The 20,114-nt window shown below is 44.4% G+C and overlaps 1 protein-coding gene across 2 annotated transcripts in view; it reads right to left on the bottom strand.

Moving 5' to 3' along the window:
* Window positions 1–20,114, bottom strand: part of Traf3ip2 (TRAF3 interacting protein 2) — a 42,582-nt gene that overhangs the window by 766 nt on the left and 21,702 nt on the right. For both annotated transcript variants that reach the window (XM_057762657.1, XM_057762658.1), the window contains 6 exons: window positions 18,033–18,219; window positions 13,560–13,738; window positions 11,524–11,612; window positions 7,700–7,768; window positions 6,520–6,636; window positions 2,276–2,350 (listed from right to left, as the gene is read on the bottom strand). In XM_057762657.1, the coding sequence (XP_057618640.1) occupies window positions 2,276–2,350; window positions 6,520–6,636; window positions 7,700–7,768; window positions 11,524–11,612; window positions 13,560–13,738; window positions 18,033–18,219 (716 nt within the window). The remainder of the gene's footprint in view (window positions 1–2,275; window positions 2,351–6,519; window positions 6,637–7,699; window positions 7,769–11,523; window positions 11,613–13,559; window positions 13,739–18,032; window positions 18,220–20,114) is intronic.

Below are 20,114 nucleotides of genomic sequence, written 5' to 3'. Positions count from 1 at the left end.
CTTCACATGAAAGGGGTAGGACAGAGGTCATACCGAATGATGTGAATTCCCTCTTGGCTTTGGGGGAAGGATGCCAGGGTTGTGGGCTTAATACAATTCATGAATCTTTCACTCCAGCCTGAGGTCTGGCCTGAAGTGAAAGAAGCAGGACAGATCTCAGAACATGAGGCTGGGGTTCCACAGGTCAGTGTCGGGTCCCTCAGGACCACCCTCAGGACCACCCTCGTGAGCCAGATATTCTGGTGGGGAGAAGCAACCATAAGCTCAACAGCACCGCAGAAAGGCCAGGGGATGCTGGTGTAGAAGGGAAAAGGCTGCAGCTTTTAAGAGGGTGCTTAGGGAAAGTCTCACAGCGATGGAAAGTGTGAGGCATCTTCAAAAGCAACAAGAGCACAGTGGCAAAATCAGAACAAGTGACACTGAGTGGGTGAGGAGGGCCAGAATTCAAGGGAGCTGTATCAGAGAAGGCCTGAAGACCACTGTCAGGCCTCTGGTTTTCATTTTGTGGTGTGCTGCTTTGAGGATTGTAGCATGAGTTTAGAACCAGGACTCAATGTTAAGAGCAGAAGGTATCCAATGAAAAGGCACAGTAACTATCTTGAGGACCAAAAATCCCACATGGAGGCAAAAATCAGCATAAACTCTTTTCTAGATGAAGTACGTTAATGTCCCAATCTCTAACAATAAAGAGACTGTCAGGTGGAATTTAAAAGCAATAGTAACCCCAACTAGAAATTATATATAAACATCAGCATGTGCCAGTCATTCTAAGTAATTATTACCAGTGCCCATTGGTTAAAGTACTGTGATTAAGTGCTCTCAGAAATGGGACAGTGCCTTCCACAGGCACGAAGGAAAGAACCTCACATGCTAGAGTGGTCGCAAGGATAAAAGGATAGGCAAGAGTTCACTAGGCCAACAAGCTGGGAAAGGGCATTATAAGGAGAAGGAAGAGAGGGCGAAGACACCTAGATAGAGAGAAGATGAGTGAGGTTTGCTGACATGACCCATTATGACCAGAGCAGAGGCACCAGGTAAGAAGAAAAGAAAATGAGTAAGTGGACAAAGTCCAATTTCAAAGAGCCTCAAGGGTCATGCTAAGGAAGGTAGCCAATGTTTTGAAGTCAGTAGGAAACATCACAGAATTTTGAAACTAGAGCTATAGATTGAAGTTCTTTGCTGGCAAAGTGGAAGGTGACTTAGTATAGGGTCCCAGAGGAAATGGGGGGACCAGTAAAGAGATTTGCCAGTCAGTGACTGAATTTATTCTCCAGACAAGTTAGGGCCAGGGAAGATGAGGGGTCCTTTCTTATGCATTGTGCACTGCCCAATCCTGTGTGTCCCATTCACATAGATTGGTTCCCTACTGTGAAGCAGAGGTTTCAATGCAGTCCTGACATCTAGGAATCTTCCAGAATGAGACTGCCTCTAAGCTCAGAGGGCTCTGGTCTGAGTCTCAAACTGTTTACTTAGTTGCTGTCTTCTGTTTGCCAGGCCTGGAAAATGTTCTCTAGTAGCTTGACTTACATTCTCTAAAGCTGTCAGCATAGCCTTAGGAATATGATCAAAACCCTCATGAGAATCCCAGCAAGGTCCACTTAGAGTGCTGGTACTCTACTGAACTGTGTGCAGCGGATACTGATGTGGAGCAGAAAGCAGAGTCTCCATACTTTGGTTCTAGGATGTGAGAGGGAAGAAGCATCAGATGATAATACCCTCTTATTCCTGGGCCTTTGAATACCTGATCCCCAGTTGATGATGCTGTTTGGAGGTGTGGCCTGGCTAGACAAATTATATCACTTGAAATGGGCTTTTGGGGTTTCAAAAGCCACGCTCTCTTTGTTTCCTGTTTGTCACTAGGGATGTGAATCGTCAGCTCTCAGCTTCCCACTCTAAATGTCATGCTTGCCTGCTGCCACACTAACCTGTCAGGATGGTGACAGATCTTAGCCCTCTAGAACCATGAGTCCAAAATCAACCCTTCTATATGTTGCTTTGCACATGGTATTTTATCACAGAAATAGAAAAATAATTAAGCATAAACCATCCTTTGTGTACAGAGAACAACAAGAACAGCCTTGATCCTGCCAGACTTGCAGGCCTTTCCTATCCCTACTGTGAGCCCAGTGCACAACTTGCTGATCTTTCTGGTAATACTGTTCTCTCTGAGGGCTGTCAAAGAGCTGACAAGATTTTCAGTCTAAAATCCCAGGTAGTCATCAAACCAGATTTGGAAAAAAAAAAAAAATATTTGATAATCTTGTTGTTTGTTTACCTTCTTGGCATTTGGAAAGAGCACAGGGATGAATCTGAAATTCATGCTTCCTTGATTTATGAACTCGATCTGCATCTAAAACCAAACAAATGTGAAGATTAAGTAATCTGGGAACAAAGATGAGAAGGTGAGTTTCAGCAATAGTGCCAGCCCACATGGCGGCCTTATTCTTCTGGCTTGTTTGTCTGAGGAACTCTCCCCATTACACATTATGCCACTTTTCTTGTATGGAACACTATGCTGCCTATTCTTGGTTGTCAACTTGACTACATCTGGAATTAAATCAAAACTGGCTGGGCACAGCTGTGAGGGAGTTTTGCTTAATTAAATCATTTGAAGTGGGAAGATCCACTTAATCTGGATCTTTGAGGTGGGCAGACACACTTTTAATCTAGATCTCTTTAGAGGGGAAGACCATCTCTAATCGGGGCCACATCTTCTGCTGGAAGCCTATATCAATGGAAGAAGAAAGCGTCTCTCGCTGCCTGTTTGCTTTCATCTCCCTAGCACCTCCATTCCTGCACTGGATTAGAGTCTACTTCCAGATTCGCTGTACACTGGAGATCAGCTGAGACATCCAGCAATAACTACTGGATTACTGTCTACCATTGGTAGACAGCCAGACTAGAGCCTTTAAACCATTCTAATAAATACCCCCTTTCTCCATATAGTATATGTGTGTGCACACACACAAACATATATTCTGTAATTGCTGTTCCTCAAGAGAACCCTGAGTAATATCACCACCTCTTGAAGGCCTGTTAAAAATCACATTCTAGGGACCAGAAAGCTGGCTTAGCAGGTGCAGGTACAGGTACTTGCTGCCATGCCTGACAACCTAAGTTCTACCCCTGGAGCTCACATGGCAGAAGAGAGAACTGATTCCTGCAAGTTCCACTCTGTTTAGTGACATACACATACAGTAAGTAAATAAATAAAAATTTTAAGTTCTATTTTGGCCAGGACTTTGAATTTTTTTTAAAGATTTATTTATTTATTTATTTATTTATTATGTATTATGTATGCAGTATCTGCCTGCATGTACACCTGCATGTCAGAAGAGGGCACTATATCTAATAATAGACAGTTGTGAGCCACCATGTGGTGCTGGGAGTTGAACACGGGATCCTTTGGAAAAGCAGTCAGTGCTGTTAACCTCTGAGCCATCTCTCCAGCCCCGGGACCTTGAATTTTTTTGTTGATTTGTTGGTTGGATTTCTTTGGGTTAGGGTCTCCAGTGTAGTATAGACTAGCCTGGAACTCACTGTGTACCTCTGATTGGCTTTGAACTCAGAGAAGTCAAGTGCTGACTTTGGGTTTTAAGGATTAGGAGTGTGCGGGGGCTGGGTCACCTCAGTTCATGAGAGCAGACTATGTGTCTCTCCAATTCTGTAATCAATAACTTTATATTATTAGCTTTCAGTGGCCAAGTATGAGGGTATTTATAAATTCATAATATGGAAATGGGTAAAGTGCTAGGATTATTATTATTATTTGTTGTTGTTGTTTTTGAGAGCCTGTTTAGCAGAGTACCTCTGATACAATTCAGGTAATCCTCCCAGAGCTAGCAACCTAGTGAGCAAGCAGGAATGAAAATTGACAACCAGAGGGCAATGTGCAGAGTGTGAACAATTGCTGGGGAAGCCCAGGATGGGGCTTCCTGTTCTGCCTCAGGGAGTGTGGAGACAGTAACAAGAGAGGGGCCACTGCTCAGGTAAAGGAAAGTGGGGAGAAGGCCAGGAGAGAGAGCATGAGCACCTGGATGACGAGGTATGTTAGTATGACTGGAACCATCTGGAAACCCACCTCTTCTGGAGCACAGATGGGCTTGGCAGAGGGGGCTAGGAAATCAGCCAAGAAGAGCCCACTCCGTCAGGTCTGAGGTTCCCTCCCCAGATCAATCAGGTTTCACACTCTGGTCACCTAAGAGGATTTAGCTACAAGAACTCTATCAAAATCAGAATTTTCAATATCAGGGGAGTTAACATCTTCCAAATCCCAAGACTGGCACAGAGCGTTCAGCCATCTGATGACAAGGAGAACAAGGAATTATGTATCCTGAACAATTTCATCTTCCCATTGATTTTTATAACTGTGAAGCTCTTGTTGTGTGGGAATAAAAGAAGAAAGTGAATGTGGAAACGGAGACAGCCCTGTCCCCCACACCCACCCTCACAGACACACAACACAGGCCTGCACAGGGGCTTTTCTCAGAGCCATCTCCCTTCAAAACACAGACGACAACACGGAAAGCATAAGCTACACTGACCAGAGCACTGTGCAGCTTAAATACTGCTAATCACGCCATCGCAAAGGAAGCACCTGTGGGGGAGGGTGTGGTGTCTGTTAAGTTCCAAGTAGAGCTGGGTTTCATTTCTGACTTCAAGGGCACCGTGTACTATTTGGTTTGTTCCCTGGGCTCCCCAGGGTATCAAGGACTAGCCCTCAGTAGTGTGTTTTTATTTTCTCTCAGATGCTGGCTTTGTAATGAAGTCATCTGGTCTGTGATGTAATTACTCATTAGTGTCTGGAGGAGGCCAGGAAGTCAGCTCAGGGATAGGAAAATCCTCCTATATCTGATGGCACATCCAATCCCTCCTGAGATGGGAAGAGCCTAGGACATTTGGCCAAGAAAGCAAATTTGGAGACCACATGGTCATAGCTGGCACAGTCACCCAAGCTCAGGCTGAGCTGTGTGTATGACTGTTCTCCTTGCCATACACAAGGAGGTTTTCCCAGGAACTGGTAGGGACCTGGAGTCCTTCCCAAGTACCAACTGTTGGCTTCTGGGACAGGCAGGTTCTTAGAGATGTGGATGGAGTGTCAGTGTTTTGGGGCTGTGCAGACACGATAAAGACAGGTAAGGGATAGCAGCACCCAGAATCAGTCATGACCTTTATAGATCAGTTTGTTTCTAGGAGTGTTATTTTTCAGAATCCTGACCACAGGCTGGCACGAGGTAAAATTGGACAGGAAGCATATTTAGCTCCAGACCTTTGGCCTGACCCTTGACTCTTGCCACCTTGCCTTAGCTTCTGCTTTGGGTTGTGAACTCAACAAGTGGTTCACATTTGGTGGAGAAGGTGATGGAGACCTTAGAGACCCAGTGATGAGGATGCTGCTTCCACCCTGCCCTCTTGCAATGCCCTGGACTACACGGTGGATGGCATTTAACTTGACTTCCTCTGAGGTAAAGGTGTCCTGAGACTACTGGCTGTTTCCTGCCTTGTGCTGCTCAGCCCTTGCGTCGGGTCACTTCCAGTGATCCATTGCCCATGTCTTCACGCAGGGTAAGAACTGAGTTCACGTCTAGTGATCTCCCTACTCTTTCTCAAATTTCAGGATCCTTGGTAAATAAACAAGCCTGAGAAAGCAGATCTAGGTTGGGAGGCTCAGGGCGAGTCTCCCCTTAGACATACACCCACTAGGGATCTCACAGGACAGTTGGAAGATTACAGATTTAGTCTGTCTTCTAGCTAAACAGAAAGAGTCTCCACAGTCTCTCGAAACCCACAAGGACAAGAAGACAGCTAGGCCATAAATCAGCTAGTTCTAAAGGTGAGCAGTATTTTCTCAGATGCTGAGCAAGTTTGATTCCTCCTAAATTTTCCCGTGGTTTAACCAGGCCCCATAGTCCAGGTTTGGCAGTAGAATGTTTCCCACCTATCACAAAATAAGAACCATTACTTTAGTTAACTATTTTCTATGTGCCATAACGTCAAACATTTCTTCATTTATCTTCACAGAATTGTGCATACTAGTGATTCATGTTATGAATAGGGTTGCAGGAGAGCGGTATTCAAGTACTTGGGCCATGACCATATAGCCTGCACTTAGGAAACTAACGTGACTAGGCTTTTATGATATGACAGAACTGTCCTTCCTACTTTGCTCCTTATGTCTCTGAAAAAGCGACAGACTGCAACAGCTCCAGTAACCTGCCCACTCCACCACTCACTCTTCTGTCCTGAGATTTCACATTTGTTGGTAAACAGCCAAGCAGACAAAGCCCGACATTCTAGCACCTTGATTGATCTCTTAGTAACGGGACCAGCTGAGTACTAGGCAGAGAGTAGTGTTTCTCAGTGGGTCTCACAGTATACAGAGCCATTACCAATAACGTCTCCTGACATGGGAGGCCAGAGAGTCTCCCCCTAACATCCTGCCACCATGGGTGAAAAGCATCCTCCCCGGAGAAGGTGCCTGTTCCAGAGGGTAGCAGGCACCATGGTCTCCCCACTCACCATTCGGTGAATGTACTTAGTATGTAAGCCGTGCTCATCGTCGTCCAGCTGCGACTCAGCGCCTTCCACATCCTGTTTGTATTTGGGGCTGATTGCTACAATTATCATCACTGTCTTCTGTTAATGAGAAGGAGAAAAGCATGTTTATGGAAGTGGGAAGTGTGGTTCATTTGGTGAAGACCAGCTGGAAAGTGGCCAGCAGGACCATAAGCCGTCCCTGACCTGCTGGTGGGTACAGGGCCAGTCCCTCTCTCTCTGAAAGCAAAGGCACCAGCCCCCACCCAGGCATGCACTCATCTGCACTCCTTCCCATTGCCTCCATGCCCAGAACCCTACAAACACACAGAGCAAAGGCTCCGAGAGGGAGTCTCCCGTCTTCCACAGCCCTCACTAATATACGGCTAGTGAAAGCCTAAATCACTGAATCTGCATGGAGGCAGAGAGGCACTGGCACCGCGCAGAAAAGTACCCTTCCTCCCTGCAGCCTGATGTGAGCTGTCAGTCACTCTGCTCCTCCACTGCCCTGCTTTCCCCGTGCACATTAGCACAGTCAGTAGGAGCAGACCCTTCAGCACAAAGCAAACACCAGGCTGCAGACAAAAGGAAAGCAAACCCTGGCCTGCTAAGGCTCCCACCCCCACCCACTCCTGCCCAAAGAAGAGCCCGGCCCTGGACATGCTGGCAGCAATCAATTCCTACTTGTTAAAGCACAAGGTGTCCCAGTGGCTAGTATAGATTCTGTCTGTGGAACACGAATCACAAGGCTGCAAGTGGGTGCCCTGGGGTGCCATGCTGCATAGCTTGCAAGTCTGCCCAGAAACCCTTTAGCCCAGGCCTACAAACACTTGGAAAGGCCCCAAATTCAACTGGATTCGGCCCCCACCACCCGCCCCCGCGCCTTCATTTCCTCCTTTCCTATTCTGGTCTAGAAATTGTTTGCACTGATTGTTATCAACCACCTGTGTCTGGTTTGACCGTTATTTCCTGCCTCTGCGTGTCCAGGAGAGTGACCCCATCCTTCCTTTCCAAGTCTTTGCATAGCTTCCAACAAGAGAGGCTTTGTCAGACTTCCTCAGGCTCAGACTTTAGGAGAGTATCAGGGTTTTCCTTGTGAAATAGCTTCCCATGCTAATTGTTTTTCTCAGCAGCACACATCCTCAGAATTTAGAAATATACTTACATCTCGAAGGTAGCGCTCCATCCATTTAATAATATCAATACCCCGGATTCTATCCTCAAATATGTCAATCTACAAGAAAAAGGATGAGAGAAAGGGTTCTTGATGAGAGCTTTCCCTGGGTGCAGAGCTCAAGAAAACACAAGAAACTACACATGTCTAGAACCTTAACTCGGGCTCTGAATAGGGAGAGGAATACATGAGTCCAAACAATGAGACACAAGTTTCATGACATTCACCCTATTTCACCATCCGCAGACATTTAAGTTTATAATATCCATAATTAGGATATAGTGGTTCATATCAAAATGTGTCTGCAACTATTATAATTATATGGTCAAAAATCTGAAGGACACAGTGTATCGCTAAATTGGATATAAGCCAGGAAGGCAGAAATAGTACAGCTATGTATCTGTAATTTGAAAAATTGTAGGCAGATTCTGAAACTTTAGTGCATCTCTAGTGTGCAAATGCCGAGACACAGCTGTGGTGTATGGCCTGTGTGTGTCGGTCATGATTAGAGTATTATGTCCAGCTTCAGTACACGTTTCAAAAGGACTGTAAAAATCCGAAGAACAGTCACAAAAACAATTGCTGAGCTGGTCAGGAGGGGTTAAGGATGAAAGTCAAGGAGAACTCTGATAAGACTCAGATTATTATTATTAGGTAATACTCCTTTAGGTATTAGAAGTGCAGAAAAATCAAATCATTTGTTTTATAGAAGGCCCAAATCTCAGTCTCTCTCTCCTATCTAATCTATCTCTTATTGGTCTACATCTCTCCCTCCGGGGTGTGTGTGTGTGTATGTATGTGTATATGTGTGTGTCTGTGTCTGTTCCGTGTACATGGCAATCCTGATCGGAGGAGGGAACATATAATATAGGTGCCATCAGGAGGTCTTTGGGGAAGGTTATTTGATTAGCCTCGCTGCCCCCCTAGTGATTATCCTGGTGTTACCCTGCTGTTTAGAACTGACCGAGTCTCACTAGTCATCAAGCATCCCGAGCCAGCTACTGTCTCCCCACATGCCTGTCTACTTCATTGCCACCTTCGTTCCCTCACACCCTGCCTGCACAGCATACGCCCCTCTGCTCTCTAAGTCACAGTGACTTCCCCTTCCCATCACCCAGCTCTCACCCATTTTGACCACTAGTAGCAAACACATTATAATATCTTTCGTTTACTCAGTGTCTCATTTATGACCTCTTCATCTTCCTATCCTGCATCTACGTTCTCCATAGAAAGAGATTATGTGTTTGCTTAACTATCACCCCTATAGAGTACTTCATATAAAATTGGGATGTATTCCTTTACTGATAGAGCATTTTAAAAATGGAATAGCTTTCGTTTGGATGTTTTTGTTTTTTTTTAAAGACAGGGTCTCACTGTTGTTCTAGCTGGCCTGGAACTTGCTAGGTAGACCAGGCTGACCTTGAACTCACAGAAATCCACCTGTGTCTGCCTCGGGACTGCTGGAACCAAAAATGCACCACCAAGCTCAGCTTGATTTATATGTTAGCGTCCATGTGCCTGCTATTCCAGAGTTCAGGGAGCTGAATTAGGAATTTGAGGGTTTGTAGCTAATCAGGTCTACACTGAAAAATGTCTCAAAAAGTGAAAACAAAACCCAAGATGATAATGTCTGTTCTGGCCAAAGCCTGAACCAGTATGCGATGGAGCCAGAGTCCATTTCCATTTCACACTACGAATGGGCAGCCTGGGTTCTACTCCTGGCTCTGTTGGTTATGAGGATTTAATGGCAACATAGAAAAGACACACAGTGTAATGCCAGACATGATGTTAACATGCCATAAATGGCCATTACTATCTGATACAGAAGTTGTTCCCTGCTACAGAGACAGACATTCTGGGCAGTGTCCGCCTCTCTAGATGTCCATCAGAGTCTACTGCAACCGTATGACAAGTTTTACACACTGCTGCTGTTAGGAGCTAATTATGTACCTAAAATGCACATCAACTGGAAGTGGTGGCTTACACTCGTAAGGAGGCTGACATAGGGGGATTGTCAGCATGGACTATAAAGTGAGATCCTATCTCAAAAAATAAAATAAAAATGAATTTAAAAACTTTCTCATAACCTCATGTGACTGGATTTGGAGATAGGGCCTCTGAGAAGATAACTCGGGAAAAATGAGGTGCTGGGTGAGCCCCACTCCCATAGGATGGGAGTTTATGGAAGAAGAAAGAATTAGTACACAGGTCTGTGCATACACAAAAGAGGGACCATGTGAGAACAGAGAGGATGGCCCTCTCAAGTCAAGCGGAATGATCCCGGATGAAACCAACCTGGTTTCAGCCGTGTTCTTGGCCTTCCAGCCTCCAGAACTGCCGAAAATGAGCTTCTGCCTAAGCACCCTATCTAGAGTGTCTTCCGGCTGACTTACACAGCCGCCTTCTTCAGGTCCAGGCTCCATTAGTGCCCTGCTAGTGGCAGGACAGGACACTCTTCCCTAAGATTTCCTAAAACCTACCTGAACCTTTATGCTGGCTTTTTAAAATTAAACTCTCCTTCAATTACTCATTGTTTGATTTCACTGAGAGCATCCCGATGTAGATTGTGACCCATAGCTGTTCACAAGCACAGGCTTTCAGAGGCTAAGGGTCAAGGGCACATTTAAATCCCTGAACTGCCCTGCACAGGGCTCGTCTAAGGTTAATGTCCTGGCTGTTCCCCAGAGGCAGTCAATCTGCATGTTTATATTTGGAAAGAGAAAAGTAGTATGCTCTTATGCGTTGCCTCAGGTCTCACAGTTTGATTTTTATATCACAGTTGCCACAGCACTGTCCTAGTTTGAAAATGAGAAAGCGATATGTTAATCTATAGAGTTGTGAAGTTGAATTACATAAATTGTAGGCATCTTTAAAAAAATAGACACTTCTATTTTTAGGGAGTATTATAGGAAAAAAATTCAAATAAAAACAACTAAACAACGCTAAGCCACTCTTTAGTCTTCAGTTTGTAAGTGTTCCTCTTTAGCCTCCAGTATCTGCAGGTCTCTCATCCTCGCTGCCCTGTGGAATTCACTGCTACTGAATGCCGAGGAGAGGCTTCTGGGAAGGAAGTACTCTTAATGTTTGAGGAAAACCAGTCCTCTTGAGTCGCAACCTGTGGTATTTTGTTTATCCTAAGGAAGAATGTACATGGCTTTAAGCTGTGTTGTTTCAGGGATTGGCAGGGAGACAGAAAGATTATGCGCTTGAGAATTTTGGGCCCCAAATCACAACGGACCTGCAGGGGTGAAGCAGGGTCTTCTCTCCTAGACGGAGACTAGACCATGTCTTCCCTGTCCAGAAACTTCCCTCCAAGGGCAGCTGTGTGCAGTGGGGGCCCAGGGTTCTACTTCAAACCTCAAAATCTAGTACAGAGCAGAGGGTTTGGTGTGGAAAAAAAAACTACCTTGCTGAGCTTGCAGCTTCCTGGACCACAGGAGGCACTTTGGTGGCTATGGCTGGTGAGAAAGGGCAAAGGCAGAGAGTGTAGCAAAAGTCAGGCCTTTCTTCAGCTAGGACCAGCAGGACCAAAGGCTGGAATTAGCACTATTATGGACATTTTGGAGGAAAAGTGCTGGAGACTTTGGGTGGTTTAAAATGTGGTAGAATACTTGTCTAGTTTGAGTGAGGCCCTGGGCTTGACTCCCAGCACCAAATAAATAACTAGGTACCCAGAAAACAATTATACAGTTCCATAAGCATTTAGCTCATGATCACATAAATAAAAAAAATCACCTATTTGTACTTTATCATCATCATCATCACTACTGTGTCCAACCGAACTGTTCAGTTTTCTCTTTGAATAAAATACTTACTGCAGTTTGGAAGCCATTCACCAACAAAAAGTTCACAAATCTCACCACCTCCATGGCTGTGTCCATAGAATAAGTGATAAAGACTTTGCCTAAGAGAGAAATTTCAGAACTGTTGAAGCTAATCAAGTTATTCAGTTGCACACAGAACCTGTAAGTGGTTTGTGCTGACCCTTGTGTTGGAGGGTGATCTGAGGGCTTATGTCTGCAGTGGTGTGGTTTGCTGACCTCTGTGACAAGGGCTGGGGCCTGTCCAAGACAGTGCATGCCATTCAGAGTGAACAGAAGACGTCAGGGACCGAGGAGAGTCCTGGCAGGCTGAGGCCACCGCAGAGGTCCTCTGGAACACCACATGAGATGTTAAAAAGTCTGCCACCCACAGCCTGTGAGTCCTCCCAGCTCAGGCGACTGCCTTGCTTCTTAGAGACACACTTGGCCCCATGCCCAAGGAAAATGCTCTCACAGCAGGCTAAGAAGCTAAGGCTTGCTGAGGGGCCACCCAGCAGCATCTGCTTTTGATCTCATGATGCTCTCTGCTGCCCTGAACTCTTGTCTGACAAGACCAAGTAGGGGGTGACTGAGAAAGCGTTTCCGTGCTCTCCCCCAGTCGATTCCTTTTTGGAGAAAGGTCAGGAAGTAGGAGCAGACCGATGCCCAGATCAGAAACATGAGGGCAACTTCAGCGTTTAAAGGGAGACACTGCCGCGGGGCGGTCCAGCATCACAGGCTTCCTCTCTCCTCCCAAGCCAGCGCTGAGCCATAGACACAGCTGTTCTGACAAGCTCACCCTGCTCAGCCAGAACTGCTGTTTTCTTAGGCCAAAGCGTTGGGAAAATTACTTGGCTAGCAGTTTAATGTGGTAGACAGATAATCTGTACATGTTTCCTTTTAGTCTAGAATGAATCAGTTAAGTCTCAGAAAATTCCAAGGCAGTGGATAAAGAAGGAAGATGCAGAAGATGAGTCTGTATGCATTCACCTGTGCTTAGACTCTTCCAAACAGAAACACGCCTCCCAAATGGAAGTGTGTGCAGGGTATGATGGTGGGGGTGACCATGCAGCTAGGCATACAGGTAGCACGTGATTCTTTGTTACCTCCATATGAGCTAATCTTAGGACCCCTTTCCTAAAGTGTAATACAGGCAGAATATTGAGACCATACACCATGTAAGACCATGTCTCTCCAATCAGGCAGTTTTCTGAATAAAGTGTATAAGATTTTGAAGGTTCAGATTTTTTGCCTGAAAACCGTGGGGCTCACTGTCATAGGAGTCTTTTGGAGCTGAAAGGGACTAGGAGTAGAGACTCAACAGAAGCAATTAGCAAAGCAAAGGCCTCCAGTGGGGTTGTGAATGTCCCGGATCTGAACAGAGTGAGCCTCTCTAGCAAAATAATTTATAAGTAGTGACTGATTTCTTAAGATTTTTGGAACTAAGAATCCTAGCTGGCCTTACTCTCAGAACATTTTGATAATATTTCAACATTTCTGGATCTAGCAGCAGAATGTGGAAAATGAATCATCACCTGACACTGAACAGAATATTTCCTTAGCTAAAAGGCTTGGTTTGCATTGGGATGTGAAGCAGTATAGAATGTAAGATGGTTTTTTTTTTTTCCTTTTTCTTTTTCTAAATAAGACTGCTCACTCCTACAGAAAGTGACCTTATTCTTGATAGCTACTGCTAATTTACGGCCTCATGAGCATCCAATCCATCTACCCGGGGCCACATGAGCACCCAATTCATCTGCACGGGGCACACCCCTGAAAAGCGTCATTTAGAAGAGCAAAGAAATATGGGAAGGGGTGTTTGTTGTTTTCTATGTGTTAAGGAAAATCCCGGGGTAAGCAGTTGGGGAGCATTGCTTGTGAGGTTAGGATCATTAAAAACATTAAAAAATAGCTGGGTTTTTTTTAAAGCAAAAAAGAAAAGGTAAATTTTTCTGTATATGTAAAATATAACTGAGATTATGGATGAGTGACTATGCCAACTCTCAAAGCATAAAACCTGACAAGAAGAATCCATGTTGCAAACAACTTACGTAATTCCTCTGGCAAATTGCTGGTTTTTAGAGTTCCTCGGGCTAGGGGGTTGCTAGGGGGTCTAGGCACAGCAGCTGGGGATGGAGCCTGGGGACCCTGTGGTCTCAGCTCTGCAGGATGTTCCAAGGACGCCTCAGGTTCTCCAGCTCCATTCGGTGGTGGGTGATAGAGCTGGTCCCTGCAAGGGAATACGTTTACACAAATTTTTATTTTCATTACAAAGGCAAAGTTTGGGGAGACAGACGTTACAAACTGGGGACCATACCAACTCATGATCTCTCCCCTCTGCCTCCATTTCATATCTGACACAGAAGGAAGAGGAGTCCCGTGGAGTTTCCTCTATAAACAAGCCAGCTGGCTGCCATATGTGAGGACCTGTGCTAGGGGTCAAAAGAGGGAAGCAGGATTTGATTTCTCCATTCAAGGTCTGTCTAATTGGGAAAATAAATTCCGTGTACGGGTCAGACAAGGTCACCAGCAAAACAAAGTAATGTGATGGGTGGTAGAAGGCTGATATGAAAGGCATTCAGAGTAAAGAGACACAATCTGAGCTCATGATAGATATCAGAAGGCTGATATGAAAGGCATTCAGAGTAAAGAGACACAACCCTGAGCTCATGATAGATATCACTGCTTATGTTTCAAAATTTGTTTTTTTCTTAAAGCCATGCAGGTTTAAAAGTATTTCTTTTAAACTCTGTAAGTGAACGATCCACCTGGTGACGTGGAGTCTATTGTGACTTTGCCCAGCAGCGTCCCTGTGAGCATTGGGCTGAGGGTAAACAATGGCTTTAAAAAACCAAGGGAATGCCAGTGAGCTTTAGAAAACCAAGGAAATGCCAGTCTTGTCTCTGCCACTCTGCTTTCTCCTGGCAAACAGTCACAGGTGTGTGTGTTCTGCAGAAGCATCCAGTGTCCCTGGGTGTCAAGAACAAGGTGCGGCATCTCTCTTTTGCCACTGAAACACTTAGCAGGTACATGTGGCCCTAACTTCTGCATCAGTTGCAGCGTGCTGGAGGGAGGAGGGGCAGCCTCTTGGCGGTTCCACTCTGGGTCCTTCTCTGAGCCTCCTCTGGCCTCCAGTTCTATCAGCACACGGTTCCCTAAGTTAAGTCCCCTCTGCCTAAAATGGCTGAGTGGGCAGGTGAGAGCTCAGCTCTCAAGGCACTTGCTGCCAGGGCTGGTGACCTGGGTTGATCCCAGGGACCTGTGTGGTAGAAGGAGAGAATCATCGCCATGTGTGCTCTGTCCTTGTGGGTGCTATGCATGCAAGTGTGCGTACACACAGGAAAGTAAGTGAAGAGTTAAAACTTAGTACACCGACAGTGTACTTCTGTAACTTCTAACTGGTAGGGGGCAAATATGGCAGTATGATAAAATCAGGGTAATGGGACCATGGGTGTCATTGTTTCATATCATAAAATTTTTGATGTTATAAGTCTGTATATTTGTCTAATTTTAATATTTTTGCTTAAAATTTTGCTTAAATTACCCAAAAGTAATTTCAAAGTTCTTAAAGTCTTATGTAATATGATTTAAGTAAAACATTTTTTTAAAAAAATTATAAAATCTCAACTATATTTCTAAAATTAGAATATTTAGGGAATTCATATTCTATGTTTTTCATAAATAGTGAGCAAATGAGGCCTCTAAAAATATACCTTCAACTGATATTCAGTTCTTTATTATTTATATTAAATCTTTTTAGACATAAAGTAGCTTCATTGTTATAAAAGATGATTACTCATTTGATAAAGAAATACTAAGACCTTGATAATTATACTGGCTAGTTTTAGGTCAACTTGACACAAACTAGAGTTACTGAAAGGAGGGAGCCACAATTGAGAACATGCCCCACAAGTTCTGGCTGTAGGCAAGCTTGCAAGGCATTTTCTTAATTAGTGATTGATGGGGGAAAGCCTAGCTATTGTGGATGGTGCCATCCCTGGGCTGGTGGTCCTGGGTTCTATAAGAAAGCAGCTGAGCAAACCACAAGGAGCAAGCCAATAAGCAGCATCCCTCCATGGCCTCTGCACCAGCTCCTCCAGGTTCCTGCCCTGTTTGAGATCCTATCCTGATTTTCAGTGCTATGGAAGCATAAGCCAAACAACCCCTGTCCTCCCCAAGTTGCTTTGGTCATGGTGTTTCATCACAGCAATAGTGACCATAACTAAGACAATAATGTTTACATAAAAATAGTATCATGAGAGCAAACTTCTGGTATCAACATTCTCCTTCTAATCAGTGGAAGGAGAATTATCTTCTTAGCTGAACATTCTCCACATCCTAAAATGATAACTCAAGGATACTGGGACAGGTTTAATTGATACTATAGAAACATTTGCTATACAATAACTTTCAACTTTCCTATAAATCTAAATGGTTTTCAGGTATTGTGATTCATATCTGTAATCTCTAACACAGAGCATTGCTAGGAAGTAGAGGCTATCCTAGGCTTGTGAGTTCTAGGATAGCTTGGGTTAATAAGTGAGACTCAATAGCTCAGATAACAATAAAAAATTTTTAAAGTGTAAAACCCTAAGTGAAGCTGCAGGCTTGAGAGTGGCCTTTCTAGCAATCTAGAAGATCACTGAGGTACGAAGAGACTAGGCTATGCAAGTGTGTGTTAAAGTGGCCGCTCTAACCCAGCTGTGTCTTTATTTGTGAGTTATTGAAAGAAATGAATTTTTATGAGAAATGAATTTTTGTTTACCTTAAAAATTATGATTGTATCCCTTATTCAACACCAAATATATTTGATAAAAATACTTAACGTTTTGTATGGTTTCTTGAAATGTTATACATTTCTTTGTAAGGGTGTGTCTTGTTATAAAATCACATTTAAGTCCCTTATTTAAATTTTGTGTAATTAGGAGGATGAAGGGTCTATCTAGAAGGAACTCCAGAGACTTGTGGACCTTGCAGTGAAGGGAAGCAGGCTTAGGCCTTGCTTGTCAATCTTAATAAGATTGGCTTTTTTTTCCTTTGAATAAAATTTCTGAACTAATTGCCAATTTCTTTTATCTTCAAAAAATCCACTTTAATAGGATTTTCATATGTGATTCTGTTCTATAAAACAGAACACAGGTTTACTTTTGAGTGTTATATGAAAGTTGCACTTGAAAAGAAGCCAACATTTTATTTACTTTCTTTCCAATTTTGTTCTAAAACGGGAAACTCCACTTGTTCCTCTGTATTCTAGATACACAAATTGATAGAAAAGGTAAACTTGACAAAACATTTTAAGAATAAAAACAGTAAGGAGAAAAACTAGTCAGGGACCACTCAAGTACAGAGTGAGCCTGCACCCCAAGTGTGGGCTGACTGGGGCTTGGCCCTTAGTGTGAGTCTGCGCCCTGAGTGTGGGCTGACTGGGGCTTGGCCCTTAGTGTGGCGGCATACTGGAAAGAACTGAGGAACCTTTCAGGTCGGCTTGACTCCAGGGTATCTCATGTGATCTTGGTCAGATCTAGTGAGAACTGTAATAAAAGAACAAGTACACAGCCGGGCGGTGATGGCACACACCTTTAATCTCAGCACTCGGGAGACAGAGGCAGGGGGATCTCTGTGAGTTTGAAACCAGCCTGGTCTATAAGAGCTAGTTCCAGGACAGGCTCCAAAGTACAGAGAACACCCCCCCCCCCAAAAAAAAAAAATCACAGTAGCCCATACTGTTTGGAAGGCTGACTCAGGGGGATAACAAGTTTGAAACCGGCAAGGGCAACATAGTGAGTCTGAAGCCAGGTTGAACTACATTGTTAGAACCTGTATGAAAAAAAATTGTCAGGCAGTGGTGATGCACCCCAGCACTAAGAAGGCAGAGGCAGGTGGATCTCTGTGAGTTCGAGACCAGTCTGGTCCACAGAGCAAGTTCCAGGACAGGCTCCAATGCTACACAGAAAAACCATGACTCAAAATAATAATAATAATAATAACAATAATAATAATAAATTTTTAAAGGAAGGGGAAAGCCTGGCTTCTTCATTGGTCTCCTTCATCATACCATTCTCTTACCCTCTACCTCATACTCCTGCCATGATGCTATCTGCCGTGAAGGTGACATAGCCAAGAGGGGCCTCTTATCTTGGAACTTTGAGCTAATGAAATATTTTTTGTTTATCAAGTATTCAGTTTCAAACACCTTGTTACAGCAGTGGAAAATGGACCAAAGCAAAGGTTTAGACAGTTTTGAAAAAAACACATTATTTTTCTGGCAGAAGCATAGAAGGGATCAACTCGTATAGATGGTTTTATTGCAAGAGAAAATAACTAGATGCCAGATGTGATGGTGCTGAGAGAGCCTTGTCCACCACTTTCTCTTGTGTTTGGCCCTGAAAAGTTTATACTGGGTATTTCACGGTGCAGCTGCGTGGACCTAGGTGGCAGGCCTGCAGACTCTCCTTGTGTCTCTGTTACATTGACACTCTTCCTCCTGTCAGGATGTGTGGGGATGGATCTTGCCATACTCATACCTTGGGAGCCTCGGGAAAGAGAAGTCTCTCTGGGCAAGCCTCTCTCCTTGGTCCTGGGGGCTGGGGTAATTCAGCATGACTTTCTGCACAGGATGCAGGCCTCTCCCCCTTGCCCCAGCAAGGGCCTGCCCAGGCAGCGCAGGCTGGATGACTTGCTGGTAGGCTGCTGGAGTGTAGCCTTGAGCATCTGTGGGAGAACAGGGGAATAGCAGAGAAGGTTGACTTCGGCTCCTCCAAGTGTAAGGCCCTGCATGTTCATTGAACAGTTTTCTTTTGATAGCAACGGAGGGTCCAAATATCAACCTACCTCCATGTATTTGTCATATTCTGTACAAGTAATTAGTTCACAATATTCATGAAATTGATACGTGTTTTTTTTCAATGTAAAAACATCTGTGAAATTACATTTGACATTCTAATTAGAAAACTCAAAGAATTTTTTAAGTCCTGTTTTAATAAGATACTTAGGATAATCCTTCCCTGAAGAGCCTCAGTCACACCACTATTCCTACCATAATTCCCCAGGGCTAAGAGAAATTATCCTTGTGATAGATTTAAGATTACTGTGCTGGGCCAGGCGATGGTGGCACATGTCTTTAATCCCAGCACTTGGGAGGTAGAGGCAGGTGAATCTCTGTGAGTTCAAAACCAGCTTGGTCTACAAGAGCTAGTTCCAGGACAGACTCCAAAGCTACAGAGAAACCCTGTCTCAAGAAACCAAAAAAAAAAAAAAAATATATATATATATATATATATATATATATATATATATATATATATATTACTGTGCTGGACTGGATGTGGTACTGCATGCCTTTAATCTCAGACTAGAAGGCAGAGGGAGGCAGATCTCATGTGAGTTCAAGACCACCCTAGTCTGTATACTGAGATCCTGCCTCTCCCTGATCCAAAAAAAAAATTACTATTCTTTCCCAATGCTACTAGGTGGACACAGATGGACACACACACTGCTTCCTCTTAGGAAGAAGTAAATGAGTGAAGCCGTGGCTCATTCTCCGGGAAGGAGCCAGCAACACCTTTAACTTCACATTCTCTCTTGTTATAGCCATGGGCACTTGGCCCCAAGACACTGGGGAAAGGGCTCAATCAACAAGGTATTTGCTGCCTAAGTTTGAGGACCTGAGTTCAAGCTTCCAGCACCCACATACATGTAACTGGGCATGGGGCAGCACATGCTCAGTGCCAGGGAGGCAGAGACAGGAGAATCGTTGGGGCTCACTGGCAAGCCAGTCTGAGTTAGTGGGCTCCTGGTTCAGTGACAGCCCTCTCTCCAAAGATAAGGTGGAGAGTGATTAAGGAGGACGTCTGGCATGTACCTCTGGCCTCTACATGTATATGCATAGGCACACACATACATGCTCATTAATTGATTGTTTTTATTATTAATAGTAATCAATCATTTTTTAAAGAGCAGGGACTGATGTCAATGCATAACTTGGGAGGAAGTTGGTCCAAGGAAGCCCCAGGGTAACAGAGCCCCAAGAGAAGGCAGCTCAGCTGACCAGGTAGAAGAAAAACACGGGCCCAGAGATGGCTCAGCAGTTAAGAGGACTTCTTGTTCTTCTAGAGGACTGGAGTTTAGTTCCCAGTGCCCATGTCAGGCAGCTAGCAGTGACCTGTAACTGCAGCTCCAGAAGATCCAGCACCCTCCCATAGCCTTTAGTGTGCTTGTGGGACAGACCCACACACATATTCATCAATAAAACCTTTAAAAAGAGGTGTGGAGGAGGGGTGCAAGGACCCAGTGGGGTGAGAGAGGAGGATGCAGGAGCATTACCCCGACCTAGAGGGCTACCTTTGGGAAACCCAAGAGGTGCATGGGGACAGGAGAGGACCAAGCGTTAAGCTCCAAAAGAGGAGCCACGAGCCGCTTCATGATTCAAGCTGTCACCTCTACTTAGGACAGAAGCATGATGTTTAGTGCAAAAACAATTTTGATTAAAAAAATTATCATTGGTTTTAAATCCTTGCCCAATTTATGGAAGTCATAGTTCTGTTTGTCTGCCAGGGTAGCATATTTGAGGGAGACACAGAGAAATAAAATAGTAAAAAAAGCAAGAA

The sequence above is a fragment of the Chionomys nivalis genome, chromosome 2 (genome assembly GCF_950005125.1).
Source record: "Chionomys nivalis chromosome 2, mChiNiv1.1, whole genome shotgun sequence".
Classification (NCBI taxonomy): domain Eukaryota; kingdom Metazoa; phylum Chordata; class Mammalia; order Rodentia; family Cricetidae; genus Chionomys; species Chionomys nivalis.
This window is presented reverse-complemented; position numbering and strand designations above follow the sequence as displayed.